The 15,228-nt window shown below is 37.0% G+C and overlaps 1 protein-coding gene across 1 annotated transcript; it reads right to left on the reverse strand.

Annotated features, from left to right (window-relative positions):
- Window positions 1-54: 54 nt before the first annotated feature.
- On the reverse strand, window positions 55-12,372 carry prr13 (proline rich 13). The gene is made up of 4 exons (XM_058791281.1): window positions 12,232-12,372; window positions 8,291-8,326; window positions 4,542-4,915; window positions 55-1,073 (listed from the first exon to the last, which is right to left on the reverse strand). Exons 2-4 carry the CDS (start codon window positions 8,304-8,306, stop codon window positions 1,026-1,028), a joined length of 438 nt encoding a protein of 145 aa, XP_058647264.1. The 5' UTR covers window positions 8,307-8,326; window positions 12,232-12,372; the 3' UTR covers window positions 55-1,025.
- Between the last annotated feature and the right edge of the window lie 2,856 nt (window positions 12,373-15,228).

Consider the following 15,228-nt stretch of genomic DNA (forward strand, 5'->3'; position numbering starts at 1 on the left):
TCGCTATTAAAACATTCATTTAGTACACAATAATAAATAAAACCGGTAGATGTGTCAAGCTTTCTCTTAATGTTTTATTTATTGAAAAATTTCCTGTGTTTCTTTATTATCCAACAAAAATGATGCAACTGAGTTCAGTGATTTCACAGTTAAAGCTTACGGTTAATTAAATCTGAAATACTTCATAACACTCATGGCTTTATTAACTACAAGATCTACGTCACCTTCATGAATTCCTGATTATTAACTTTGATCAATACATATTTAGTGCTTCAGGTAGTAAAAAGTAATGCACAAAGAAACATCTGACTACGGTTGATGTGTCAGAATCGTCCTCAGTAAAACTAACCCCCGGGTTTCACAGACAAGGCTTAAAACTAGTCCTAGACTAAAATCTAAGTCTGAACTGTTTCAACTGAAATAAACTTGCACTGACTGATCTTAAAATATATCAGTGCCTTTGTTTTGTCTCAAGATGCACACCAGTAATGTTTTTTCATAAGAATGTTTATAAAAAGTACTTAAATGTCCTAATTGAACTATGGCCTAATCCTAGGCCTAAATGTATCCAGACGAAAGCATACTTTTTAATTGACATTTTTTCTAAATCAACACAGATGTTTTCCAGACGTCTTGCAGATGTACGTGTGTTATCTGTGACTTTTCTTCTTAAAGTAACTTTAATGCATAAAGGAAGCGAGCTTGTTTAATTAAAGTTGTCTATTTCTCAAATCAAGGCAAATGTCTGAAATATCAGTATGATGTTCACAACTGAGTCAAGTTCAGCAAAAGTTATAATTAAATCATCAAAAGACTGACGATCTCTTCACAAGGAAAGCTGATTATTTATATACTCGTTTCCTTGTAAATGTAATTAAGAAAAGCATTCAGACTCACAGAAACGCATAAATATACTTAATTGCTATACATTACTGCATTTGATTATCCATTTTATTGCTGCTGGGCTTTATGTATTAGCCCTGGCGCTTGTGAGATCAGGTGTGTTAGTGCATGTGTGCTGCTCTTCAGTCAGAATCACTGCTGCTGCTGCTGCTGCTGCTGCTGGACGAATGCTGCAAAACAACACCAAACACAGCATTAAACCATTCAACATCACTGCAGCCACACACACACACACACACGCACGCACACACACACACACACACGCACGCACACACACACACACACACACACACGCACGCACGCACACACACACGAGGATCAGCGCCTTTCTACACACGGACTCGCTGTCTGGATAATAAGGGGAGCAGTGGCGTGCACAAGGGGGGGGGCCGGGGGGGGCCGGGGGGGGCTCGAGCCCCTGCCCCTTTGAGGTCCGACGGTAAAGTGCCCTTGCGGTCCGGTGCCCCCGGTCTGCGATTTCTGCCGAGAGTAGGGGTGTTCCATATGACGAGTTTTGATGGTGGACTATAAAAATGTCTCCACGATTTGCTTTTTTGAAGAAATATGGTAGTATCGTACTTCAGCGCGCATTCTATCAGCTGCAGTTCTGGCGCCGCCGTCTCTATATACTGTACAACGCCACATACATTCACATCAGTGTTAACTCAGCGGTAGAGTTACTCTCACGGGACACTGCACTTATTCGCAGTCACAAAAGTACATTATCTGCATCTGCTTCAAAGACTTACTGGTTAAATGTTTCACTCAGTGTTCTGTTCTGGGGAGCGCCTTTTCTGAGCACATACACCCAAAGCGCGTGCTCTAAAAAGCCCGTCAAACAGCGCCTGATTACTGAACGTTATGTTTTGTGCTAATACTGTCAAAACACACCAGGTTTATGTATAGACTCAGTTGGTTATGTCTAAAATGAAGGTAAACAGCTGAGAGAAACACATGCGTGCCTCTATATTAGATGCGTGCAGGTCTTAAAGGGACAGTACTAAACATGCTGCCGACAGTATTTAAAGGGATAGTTCACCCTAAAATTGTAATTCTGTCATTATTTACTCACTCACATGTTGTCCCAAACCTGTATTAATTTCTTTGTTGTGCTGAACACAAAATAAGATATTCTGAAGAATGTGGGTAACCAAACAGTTGCTGGTTCACATTGACTTTGACTTCCATAGTATTTTTTTTTTCCTACTGTTACTGTAGACCAGCAACTGTTTGGTTTTCCACATTCTTCAAAATAGCATTTAGTTTCAGCAGAAGAAACTCGTTTAGGTTTAAAACAAATTTTGAGTGAGTAAATGAAGGTATAAAAATCAAACACTAGCCTATTTTAATTTTGGGGTGAATTATTCCTTTAATGTTAATAAAACACCAAACACAAAGAGAACAATCACTCACTACTCTTGACTGAAAAACTTTAATACAGTTGCTTTAATAGGAATCAATCTATATAGCGTTTTATTTTTATATTTGTTCATTCAGTTTCTTGAATGCTCCTGCTAAATACACCTATTGTAGACTACCTGAAAATAAAACACTGTTTATTTTATTTGTATATTATGTGTATTTGTAATGTGTATCTTTGCTCTCATTTTTAATAACAAAGATAAAATAATGACAACAATTTTTATCTTCACCCACTTTGGCCTAAATATCCGCCATACTTTTTAATATTTTGTTACCTTGAAAGGCTTTGGGTGCGTCCAAAATCGCATACTTCCCTACTATATAGTATGCGAAAAACAGTATGCGAGGCGAGTAGTATGTCCGAATTCATAGTATTCGAAAAATAGTAGGCGAGAAGTACCCGGATGACCTACTACTTCCTTCCGAATTCTGTAGTAGGCATACGATGGACACTTTACTATCCCATGAGGCCGCGGGAGAGGCGTCGTCATATTCGAAAAATGGCGGAAAGCCGCGACGCGGCTGTCTTCAAGTGTAAAGTACCTCAGGGAAAAACATTTTTTATGTTCATTGTGGTTAACTTGTAACTTACTTGTTTAACATCATCCAAGTAAACGACTGTCTTGTTGAGGGTTTAACAAACAGATGAAACTACGTCAACCTCAATGTAGTACATCAGCTTGTTAACGTTGCTTTCTTTAAATAGACGGTTCGTTAAGCGTTAAGAATTTAAATCATTAACGATATTCGCGCAGTGAAGTGGGTTCTTTAAATTTGCGCGCTGTTGTGAAGACGCATGACACGTGACATCAACATGGCGGATGTAGTACGTCCGAATTCCAGTCATACTACCCTCATTCATACTATATAGAACGTACTTTTTTAACGGTCGAGTAGTACGTTCGAATTCAAATGTAGTACCTACACAAGTAGTATGCGATTTCGGACGCAGCCTTTGTCTTTATAATAGGGAAATTAGTTTGGCTGTAATGTTCAAACAGCTTGCAAAATAGAAAATCCAACATGACAAAGAATTGTGATAATACTGTGAATCATGATATTTCTAAAACAATTGTGATATTTTTGCCATATCACCCCCTCCCCCCCCAATTTTGACCCTGCCCCTCCGGAGGTCTGTGCACGCCACTGAAGGGGAGGTATATGATGCTTCATGCATCAGTCGTTTAAGACCGTGATTTAACATCGTTCATCGCAGCAGTTTTAGGAATAACACAAGTAGGGGATTTAAATGAGGTTGTTACTCTTCAGCCTGAATTTTTGGAAAAACCCGTTAATCGTCAGTGAAGTGCTCCACACACTGACTGGATTATTCACATCACTTCTACACTGTACTGCATTCGTGACGCTGGCATTTGGAGCAGATTTCGTTGCTAAACCCTTCTGATTGGCTGCAATCACAGCAAAAACACACTGTAGACAGCAGGAGTCAATAATAGTGTTAAATAAATAGTGTTGTCATGATTGCTTCAGTGCAAGATTATTATAGATTTGCATTTTTAAACTCGTTTTATTTTAATATCGTTTTCAAATTTGCAATAAAATTTAGTTTCATTTTTATTCGTTTTTAATTAATACTTTAATAGTTTGTTTAGTTTTTATTTTGCGAACACATTTCTATTTAGTTTTTATATAGTTTAGTTTCAGTTTCAGTTTTAGTAATTAAAGTTCAGCAATATTAACAGATCACTTCCAGAGCGCAGGCCAAAGAAAGACACAAAGTTAAAGCATGCCGACATTGATTAGATGGTAAAAGTATACAAATATACGCAAAAATCATGCCTTTTTACTCCATAAATCTACTCAAGCTGCGCTTACGTTATCATAGCCTATTTAAAAGCACTAGACTGAATGATAAATGTGTTGTGATATTTAATTTAATTTTACCTTATTTAACCATAATCCTGATACTGTAACTGTCGTGTCCTGCTCACTTAATCGCGAACAAACGTGCATAAATCATAACTGGGACTAATGAAATTCAATAATAATGGCAAAGCCTCAATATTCGATTTGCAGCATCCATTATTATTTTATTTCAGTTTTTCAATAACGGTTGTTAATTTCGTTTCGTTTTAGTTTTTCATTTATTTTGATGTTTTTTTATGAAAATAATCTTGCTTCACTGTCTTCCTAACCGTCATGTATAACGTGTCCTTGAATCAGCTCATCCGCGCAGCACTCGTTCAGTCTCTCACCTTGCCGTGCTTCATATGTTTGTTCTCCTTGTGAGCTTTATGGCCTTTCTTCATCTTCTTCATCTTCTTGTGTTTCTTGTGTCCAGGTGCATGTGTTCCGGCCGGGTGACCGCCGTACTGCGGGACGGGGCAGGGGTGTCCGGCCCCGGGGAAGGGTGCGTGCGGCCCGGGCCCCACCGGAGGGAACGGCTGCTGGTTGGGCGCGGGGTACGGGATGGTCATGGGCTGGTTCATGGGTTGGTTCATGGGCGGATAGACGGGGTTGGGTCCGGGCTGGTAGGATGGGATGGGCATGGCTGGGTACGCCGGGTTTGGAGGACAAGGAAAAGCAGGATTGGGCGGTCCAGCGGCCGGAGGTCCAGCGTACGGAGGTCCTGAGAGGAGAAAATCACAATACATCAACATACAGAAAACACTCAACATCTACTGAGAGAGAATCACTGATTTTCAGCGCCAAACTGCAAAAGAGCATCATTGTGACAGTAGGCCATACTGCATGACATCTCCATCTGCCCTTCAACTTACAATTTAGTGTTTAACTGAAGAAAGAAAATACTGTACAGTCACACCAGGCAGGAACAGCATTTGGATGAGTGAATGACATGTTCAGTTTTTGGCTGAGCCGTTTCTTTAAATCTGAAATTTTCAAAGTACTGCACCGCTAATGTGTTTAATATCAACCGGCTGTGTTTTAGGACTCAGATACAGCAGCCATGTTTACTGACTCTGAACTAGGGGTGGGCGATATGGCAAAAACTTAATATCACGATATTTTTAAGAAAAATCACGATTCACGATTTTATCACGATTCTTTGTCATGTTGGTTTTACCATTTTGCAAGTTGTCTGAGCATTACAGCCAAACTAATTTCCCTATTATAAAGACAAAACCTTTCAAGGGAACAAAAATATTAAAAAATAATGGCAGATATTTAGGCCAAAGTGGGCGAAGATAAAAATGTTATCTTTGTTATTAAAAAATGAGAACAAAGATACACATTACAAATACACATACTCTACATATAAAACAGTGTTTTATTTTCAGGTACAATAGGTGTATTTAGCAGGAGCATTCGAGAAATTGAATCAACAAAAATAAAACACTATATAGATTGATTCCTATTAAATCAACTGTATTAACGTTTTTCAGTCAAGAGTAGTGAGTGATTTTTCTCTTTGTGTTTTGGTGTTTTATTAACATTGAAGGAATAGTTAACCCTAAAATAAAAAGTTTTATATTTATACCACATTTACACACTCAAAAGTTTATTTAAACCTGAATGAGTTTCTTCTGCTGAACATAAATGCTATTTTGAGGAACATGGAAAACCAAACAGTTGCTGGTCCCCAGTGACTTATTCCATAGTATTTCTTTTTCCTTCTATCAAAAGTCAATGTGGACCAGATACTATTTGGTTACCCACATTCTTCAAAATATCTTCTTTTGTGTTCAGCACAAGAAAGAAATTAATACAGGTTTGGGACAACATGCGAGTTAGTAAATAATGACAGAAATTAAATTTTAAGGTGAACTATCCCTTTAATGACAGTCGGCAGCATGTTCAGTACTGCTGCCCCTTTAAGACATGCAGGCATCTAATATACAGAGGCACGCATCCGTTTCTCTCAGCTGTTTACTTACTCATTTTAGACATAAGCAACGGAGTCTATACATAAACCTTGTGTGTTTTGACAGTATTAGTGCACAAGATAACTTAGTTCAGTACTCAGGCGCTTTTTGACAGGCTTTAGCACGCGCGCCGGTGTACGGGCTCAGAAAAAGCGCGCGTCAGACTGACGCGTGAATAAAACATTTAACCGGCAAGGCTTTAAAGCAGATCCGAATAATGTACAGTATATTGAGACGGAGGAATAAGAACTGCAGCTGATAGAATGTGCGCTGTAGCACGATACTACCATATTTCTTCAAAAGCAGATCGTGGAGACATTTTTATCTTCCACGATCAAAAATCGTCATATCGCACACCCCTACACTGAACTCAAGGAAGCTGAGAGCCTTTCCATCAGTCACCTTATGACTGGTTGTGCTGGGTTACACTAGCTGCTTATGAGACTGGTAGAGATCCTGGAGGAGCTAGCAGCTAAACTAACAGCAGTTTTTAATACAGAAGGGGACAAAACTTTCTGTGTTTGGTGTTAAAGGAGACATTATGCCCCTTTTTACAATATGTAATATAAGTCTCAGGTGTACCCAGAATGTGTCTGTGACGTTTCAGCTCAAAATATCCTACAGATCATTTATTATATCATTTTGAAAATGCCCATTTTGAGTGGAAGCAGAAACACACTGTTTTAGTGCATGTCTCTTTAAATGCAAATGAGCTGCTGCTCCCCGCCCCCTCTTCTAGAATAGAGCTGCGCCATACCTGCTAAAAACATCTGTTTTGGTTCTGATTATCATATTTATCACGCTGAAATCATGCGTTTTAAACCATATTAGTTTAACGATATAGGGTTTTCTGAGCGCACACATCCGAAGCACACGCACAGAAAGCGGCTGTCACAGCATGTGAGTACTAAACTAAGCTCTCATTCACACACAAGTTTACGTTAAAAACACACGAGTAATAATAATTTGCATGTTTATAATGGATCTGTGTGGCAGCAGTGTAATGTACAGTAAATAAATCAATAAATCCACTGCTCTGTTGTCTCCTCTGAGGACTCTTAACAGTGTTCAGTGCTCGTCTGTGCAGACAAAGACAGAACAGTTAGCATGTTTTGCTCAAACTTTCGCCCTGGCATTAGAGCTGGTACACCGCTGTCGCTTGATAAATCAAAATGAAGCGCTGTGGATGGAAACTTACAGATTAAGGGGCGGTAATATTATAATGAGATGCCTTTACAACGTCACTAGGGGAGTGAAATCAGACGCGCTCGTTTTTCAGACGCTTGCAGAAAATGGCTTACCAAAACAAAGTTACTGGGTTAATCTTTTTCACCTTTCCTTGGTTGGTAGATGCACTGGGGACCTGATTATAGCACTTACAACCTGGAAATGTCAGATTTTCATGATAGGTCACCTTTAAAAGGCACTGCTAGAAGAATCCACACACACACACACACACACACACACACACACACACACACACACACACACACACACACACACACACACACACACACACACACACACACACACACACACACACACACACACACACACACACACACACACACACACACACACACACACACACACACACACACACACACACACACACACACACACACACACACACACACTCACACACACACACACACACACACACACACACACAGCTGAAGCAGCTACTCAGGAACACTAGGGGTGCTTCTCATTTCTCACGTGCATCCTCACTATCTTTCCTCGTGTCTTAGGATATGAGGGAAGGATGCCAGGAAAGGAAACGAGGACAAAGGAATCAAAGGAAGAACACTGGAATATTCTCGACCACTCGAGCGTCACATAAAGCGTCATCAGCTGCGCTAATCTGCCCTTATGTTGTTAAAGTTTGTTATTTAAGGCATTCATAATAAATATTAATAAAGCAAGATGCCCTGTTGAAATATATGACATATATGGTTTATTTAAACGGCAAAGGTAAAATATAAATGTAAATTGTGACAGATGTGAAGGGGGAGGAGAATTGATACATGTGTCAGAAGTGTGTGGAGCCTAAACGCCCTGATTGAGGCGCAGCACAGACACTGATGGCTTGAGAAATGATTAATGAATGCAAAAATCACCTTGATTTGGCCACATGTTTGTCTCTTCTGAATGACCTGCAACAAATAAAAAGACAGACGTTATTCACTGATGTAAAGTGATCAAACACTAATGTCCACCAAACCGGTTCTGTGTGCTGAACAGATATTTACTACAAATACAGTTTATTAATCTGAACTGTTTGCACTACATTCAGCAGTGCTTAAAATAGCCAAAGACGAATACAAACTTAAAGCCATTCATTCTGCTTTCTGGGCTGGAGCCGAGAGTCAAGAGGAAGTTATAAAACATGTGAAAGGTGATTGGATGTAAAGGTCAAATGATATGGGATTTTACTGCTAACGCTTACAAAAGTGAGAAATAAAGCCAATGTCAGATTAATCAGCTTTTTTTTTTTAAATCAATGTGCTGAATAAAAATATTTCCCAATGTTACAAATGTTGTCCAGCCTTCTTTGGCATCACAGTATCTGTCCAATCATCATTACTTTAATAAGCACTGCCCTTTCTGATGTACAGCCGTGTGTTTCCAGATTTGCCGTTATGTTTATGAATTTCATTTGCACTCCAGGATCACATTATTTGTATTTTTTGAATTTTTATTTATTTTGATGTAGCAGCATGGACAACAGTACATTATTTCAAAACAAATGTAGTTACAGTTTTCTCTGCCATTCAATTTTTCCTTTTTCTTTTTTTTAAACATAATATAAACAAAAAAATAAAATAAACTAAATAATAATATTACCGGTAATAACAATAATCATTTTAACGGTTCGGGGGAGGTCAGATATATACTTAATAATCAAATTCCATATTAAATAACGTTAAATGTTTGTTCTTGGTCTATGGCAGAGACTGTGAGAGAAAGTCCGTTAGTAAGATCACTTTATTTTACAGGTGAATTGTGATGGAGGTATCCTGCTCATCTCACTTCACCAAATGGGAAATAATAATAATAATAATAATAAGCAAAGAAAAAAAAAAGGATTTGTATGATTTTTAAATTCAACTACATTTCTAGTCATTAATTTTTTTTTATTTTTTTTTTTTATTGCAATAATAATAAAGAATACAGTATAAAAGATAACAAACAGAAAAGAACAGTATGTAGAAAAACGAACAACATACCTTTCAATTAAAAAAATAAATAAAAAAAATAAAATACTCAAGGATTAATAGATAAAGAAATAAATGTAAAATATAAGTTCTTTAAAATTGACAGAAAGAGAGAAAAAGAGGGCATACAAATAGAGATACAAATATATTAAGGAAAAATCTTAAATATGGCACAAATTCTAGAAGTTTTTAAAGCTTTCTTATTAACAGACATTGATATTGTATTTAAATACAACTTCAGTTCTTGTTTGAAGATGTTAAAGTGGGGTTTACATTTAGTATATTTACATTTATGGACATAAAACTTTCCAATAAATAACAGAAGGTTTATACAAAAACATGCATTAAATAGATTCTTATCTTTAACATAAAACCCAAAAGGAATGTGTTTATAGCACAAAGAGAAATCATAAAGAATATTTTGGACAATCAGAGCATTAAGATTATTCCAAAAAGACTGAACAAAAGGACATTCCCAGAACAAATGAGCCACAGTTTCAGAAGAAAGCTCACAGAAAGAACAAGATATATCAATGTCACTTTTAAATTCCTGTAAAAACTGCCTGACAGGATAAAACCTGTGAATTATTTTATAAGATATTTCTGAGGAAGTGACCAAACATATGCCCGCTTAATATCATCAAAACAGTTGTTCCAATAAGAAATGGAGGAAGAAATAGAAGTAACACGGTCCAAGAATAAAGTCCTAATTTTGTGATTGGATCTTTTAACAGAGAAACAAATAGAACCAACCGCAGTGGATTCAGGAGGACAGACAGAGATCAACGAGCCACTGTTATTATTTCTAAAGAGCATACAAATTTCCAAAGAGATGGCCTTTAAAACTGTATTAAATTATTTTCTAGATACAGGAAAATGATATCTTAAAATAAAATCTGAATAATTAAACAAAATGCCATCATTGTCAAACAATTGGTTCACGAACAACACTCCGTTACTGAACCAACTTCCTAAAAACAAGGATTTCCTCTTATGTAAAATATTACAGTTGTTCCAAATAAAAAAGTTGTGAGGCGAGAAATTATGCTTATAAATAAGTTTCCAAGCCAAAAGCATTTGCTGATGATAATTGGAAAGTTTGATAGGGAGTTTACTAATGGAAAAATTACACATTAATAAGAAATTAATTCCACCTAATTGTGAAAAGACATCTCGAGGGATTACACTCCAAACTGAAGACTGATTATGGAGAAAGCGTCTCAACCAATTGATTTTTAAAGTGTTATTGAGAGAATCAAAGTCAATAAAATTTAAGCCGCCCTTACTGTAAGAATTTAAAATAACAGATTTTCTAATATAATGAGTTTTATTTTTCCAAAGAAATTTAAATAGCATTACATCAATTAACTTACAGGTTGGTCTATCTCCAGATAAAGAATGAGCAGCATATAATCTAGAGATACGCTCCGCTTTAGTCAGCAAAGTCCTTCCTTTCAATGACAGATCTCTTAATAACCAAAGATTACTTTTCTTTTTAGATTTTTCCATAATTGGGTTAAAATTTTCCTGACATCTTAGTTTAGAATCTTTAATTATTTTGATTCCTAAATATGTGACATTCTCTTTAACGGGAATATTACAGATAGAAGATGCAGCACATTTTTTAACTGGAAGTAATTCACATTTATTAAAGTTAAGCAGAAGGCCAGATGCATTTGAGAAAGATAAGAGAGACGTCAAGGCAATTAGGATCTGAGAGGCATCTATTAAAAACAATGCCGTATCGTCAGCCAACTGGCTAATAATTAATCCCGTTCCTGCAACAGAAATTCCCTTCACAGGGCTCTCTTTAACATGGAAACATAGGAATTGTGTAGCTATTAAGAAATAGCTACACAATTTAAAAAGAATCTAGGAGCAGTGCCATTAGTATTTGCATTATTATAAAGCATCTTAACACATTTGTAAAAAAAACTACCAAAACCAAGTCTGTGCAGGGCCTGTAACATAAACTCATGTTCTAAACAATCAAATGCTTTGTAGTAATCAAGAAAGAGGATAAAACTATCAGTTGAAATAAGATCTGAATAATCCAACAAATCTAAAATCAGGTGTATGTTATTAGATATATGTCTCTGGGGTATAAAACCTGATTGGCACTCATCTATTATATTATTAAGAATAGATTTTATCCTCTTTGCCAAACCGTAGGCAATAATTTTATAATCAGTATTCAGTAAAGAAATTGGACGCCAATTTTCAATTAAAAGGGGATCTCTGTTGGACTCAGGTATTAAAGTTATTAGTCCCTGACATAAAGAGGGAGGAAGTGTTGTTTTCAATACTCTCTAAAAACATTTTATGTAAAAAAGGAGCCAATTTTTGTTTCTAGTCATTAAATACGCGTAAAACAATTATTTGTGGTGTTTTCTGAAACTGCGCAGTTCATGTTATCCACATCCGGGGACTGGGAACGCCCTGGACAAACAGCAGCTCTCTCTCTCTCTCTCTCTCTGTCTCTCTGTGTCTCTCTCTCTCTCTCTCTCTCTCTCTCTCTCTCTCTCTCTCTCTCTCTCTCTCTCAGCCGTAAACTCCTGAACACACCGATCTCATCCCACAGCAGGAGTTAGATCTGAACAACTAACGGGAACATGTGATTGTCAATAAACCCAAAATACACATTCCGTTCACATAAAAGCTGTTAAAAACCAATGGTATGAAATAGCGTACCATTACAGTGCAACAACAAATAAAGTCATGTGATAGAGCTTGCTTTTAGTTTTGCGGTAAAGATAAGCCGATGGTAATTTTCTAAAGATGTATTTACTATTTGCAAATAACACCAGCAATAAGGTCACTAATGATCAGGTTTAGACACATACCTTCTTCCCTGGAAAGCTGCAAGGCACTGACTCCCGCTTCCGCATTCCGCGAGCTCACCGATCACCGTCGTGACGTCATCACGGACTCTGACCGCCTCACCTGCCGCCGATCGATTACCGACAGCGACCGTTTATACTGCAGCCCAGGGGCGTTGCTAGAACTAAAGCTCTACTGGGACACAGGCCCTAATTACTTTTTCTATCACTTTTTTCTTGAAAACCTGCTGTGTGCAACACAAAGCACTGTACAAACTTTCGTTGCTTAAACCACTATTCTTACAGTGCAACAATACTCAGGAAGGTAAACATGTATGTTTGAAAAAATGTAAGTATCTTTAATATACTTAATATGAACATTTACATTGTTTACGGCATAAATGGCGTATGGAAATAATAAAAGCGGAGAGAATTTTTTCTTGCACATCTGCATTCTTCTACATTACACAATGATAACAATGAATAAATACATATTTTCAAGAATTTACAATTACAATATTTCAATAAACCAGTCATTGTATGGCTGAAACTAAAATAAAGAGCATATTTAATCTAGAAACAAACAAACAAACAAAGGCATTCCCCGGTTTCTCAGTGAAGTCCAAACAAGGTTGGTTTTTTGAGCATTAAACTGTACTGCGTATAATAGCAGCAGTGGCGTGCGGTGGTGTTTTAAAATGAGGAGGCAGTTATATTCAGTATATATATATATATAAATTCATGTCCCTGTTACACTTAATTTTTTCGTATTTTATTAACATTATTTTTATTTTATTTAATATTTTAAATAATAATTATACATTTCATAGTGTTTTTATGAATTTTTACATTTATTCCAAAATAATAACGAAAGGCGGTAACAGTTTGAACAATATTTTGGAAAGACTTCATTAGTTAGGCTAACATGAGTTAATATGAACTAAGAATGAACAATACTTCTACAGCATTTATTAATCTTAGTCAGATCCTATTACACTAAGTGAAAATAGCAGTATTTTCTTAGCGATATACTATTTACACTAAGTGCAAATAACTATAGATTCAATTTAGACTATGTTAATATAGCAGGATTTTCTGCTATATATACTTATTTCAAATAGTGGCAATTATCTGCACCTCAGTATTGTAGAACATTATAAAATGCAATAATAACATACTGAGAGTAAATTATAATTTTAATTCAAATTATTAAATGGATGCCACCGTATTGGGGCAATATAAGCCCTCCCTACCATAGATATATATATAAACACTAGATCTCTTAAGGCGGAGTCACTTCCAGCATCATAGGGCGGCCATCTTGCCACAGGGAAGCTTTCTGGCAAGTTCTGAGGTATCTGAGGTAAGATGAGTGATCAGCACGAACATAAATCTTCTTATCTCGCTGAAATCTTGACAGATTTACAAACGGTTTGGTTTCTTACAAACGTTATTAACGTGGCTATAATTCTGAATGCTGTAACATGTTGAAATTGCAGATTGTTATAATTATTCATATGTATGCAGTGTCATAACTACATCTCTGACGTTGATAACAAATCAAACCGTTTGAAAATCGGTAGATAATTGAGCAAGTTATGGTTATTTAAAAAGTACATGCTTCATACAACACAATGTTACGAGTGAGCGAGCACCCTGTGGCAAGATGGCCGCCGTGTGCGGACGTCGACCTCCATTGGCCAACAGCGCGTACGAGGTATCTAGTGTTTATATATATATCTATGCTCCCTACACCCGATGTGATATGAGATTTGCAAATGGAGAAGAAGAAAAAAAAAAGTTCGGTAAAGGGCGGAATCTATGGAGCGAATTTTGTGCCAATATTCATCAAACAAATCCAGAGTTTCGCAAATAAAAACTCGACTTGCAAACAAACGCAAAGTGATTTGCAAATACAAAACTCTATTTGAGAGAAAATGCAGAGGTATGGACAAATATATGTATTGTGTGTTGCAACTGTGAGACTCATTTTCCTTTTTATGAGGAAACTTGGCTTGATTTTCTCACACGTGCAATTGAGCAACTTTCTTTTCCAAAAACAGCAGATGGGCTGTCGGTCAATCTACGCTAGTCTCCCGAGACCTTTTCAGACCAGTATGAGTGGGGAACAGGTGAGTTTCTGTCTTACTATCTCTATAATTAACCATTTAGATGTTTTCACAAAGCGACTCTACTACAGTGTCAGTGAAATTCACAACAAGTGCTGTAAAACTGTTAACATGATTGATTAGTTCAAAAATCAGGAGTGACATGGCTAAACATTTAACTAGGCAGTCTTTCCCTATAAAAACTGATCCATTCGCCATACCTCTTATCCTCTGTTGGATCGTGGGATATAGAATATATAACATTCAAAACAATGCAGGGCTATAACCAGGGTTTAAATTGGGCCGGGGCCGTCCAGGGCTGAGCCCCGGCACATAGACTCCAGGGCTCGACATTAACGCTTCATTAACACCAGACAAGTAACATGATTAAAACATCACTAACCAAAAATAACTATGTAAACACCAAAACGCAACTATTATTCTGATTTTATTACATTTAGAGTGAGTGGCGATTAGTGGATAGCTACTGTATATAATGCATCTGACAATATAAGGTTGCGCTGCTGAGGCGAGGAGAAATCAAAACGGGCAACACCAAGAAACTTAGCATACTGAGGTAAAAATTCAAAATGGAAAGTTTTTATATTTAAAATACAGATAGTAAGGCAACATCACTCAACGTTTTCACCATTACGACTGTTTAATAGTTCTATAAACAGTTCAATGAGCAAATACAATAACATTAGGTCACTTACATTTTTGGCGGAACCACAGCGCATCTCAAAGCAACCATCCGATTCATTGCTGAATGATTCAGTGTTTTGAACGAATCGGTTGAGTCACAGTTTCATTAGCCCAAGCATTAGCATCTGATGAATCTGCCGTTTGAACGAATCGTTTGAATGAACAACTCAATGACTCACTCATTAAAAGCTCACTACTGGCACCTACT

Source organism: Onychostoma macrolepis, chromosome 11 (assembly GCF_012432095.1).
Source record: "Onychostoma macrolepis isolate SWU-2019 chromosome 11, ASM1243209v1, whole genome shotgun sequence".
In the NCBI taxonomy this organism is placed as follows: domain Eukaryota; kingdom Metazoa; phylum Chordata; class Actinopteri; order Cypriniformes; family Cyprinidae; genus Onychostoma; species Onychostoma macrolepis.

Excerpts from the sequence above, each read along its gene's own strand:
- prr13 (XM_058791281.1), bottom strand. Across the intron at positions 1,074-4,541 it reads AACATATGAAGCACGGCAAG|CATTCGTCCAGCAGCAGCAG; the intron begins GTGAGAGACTGA and ends GTTGTTTTGCAG.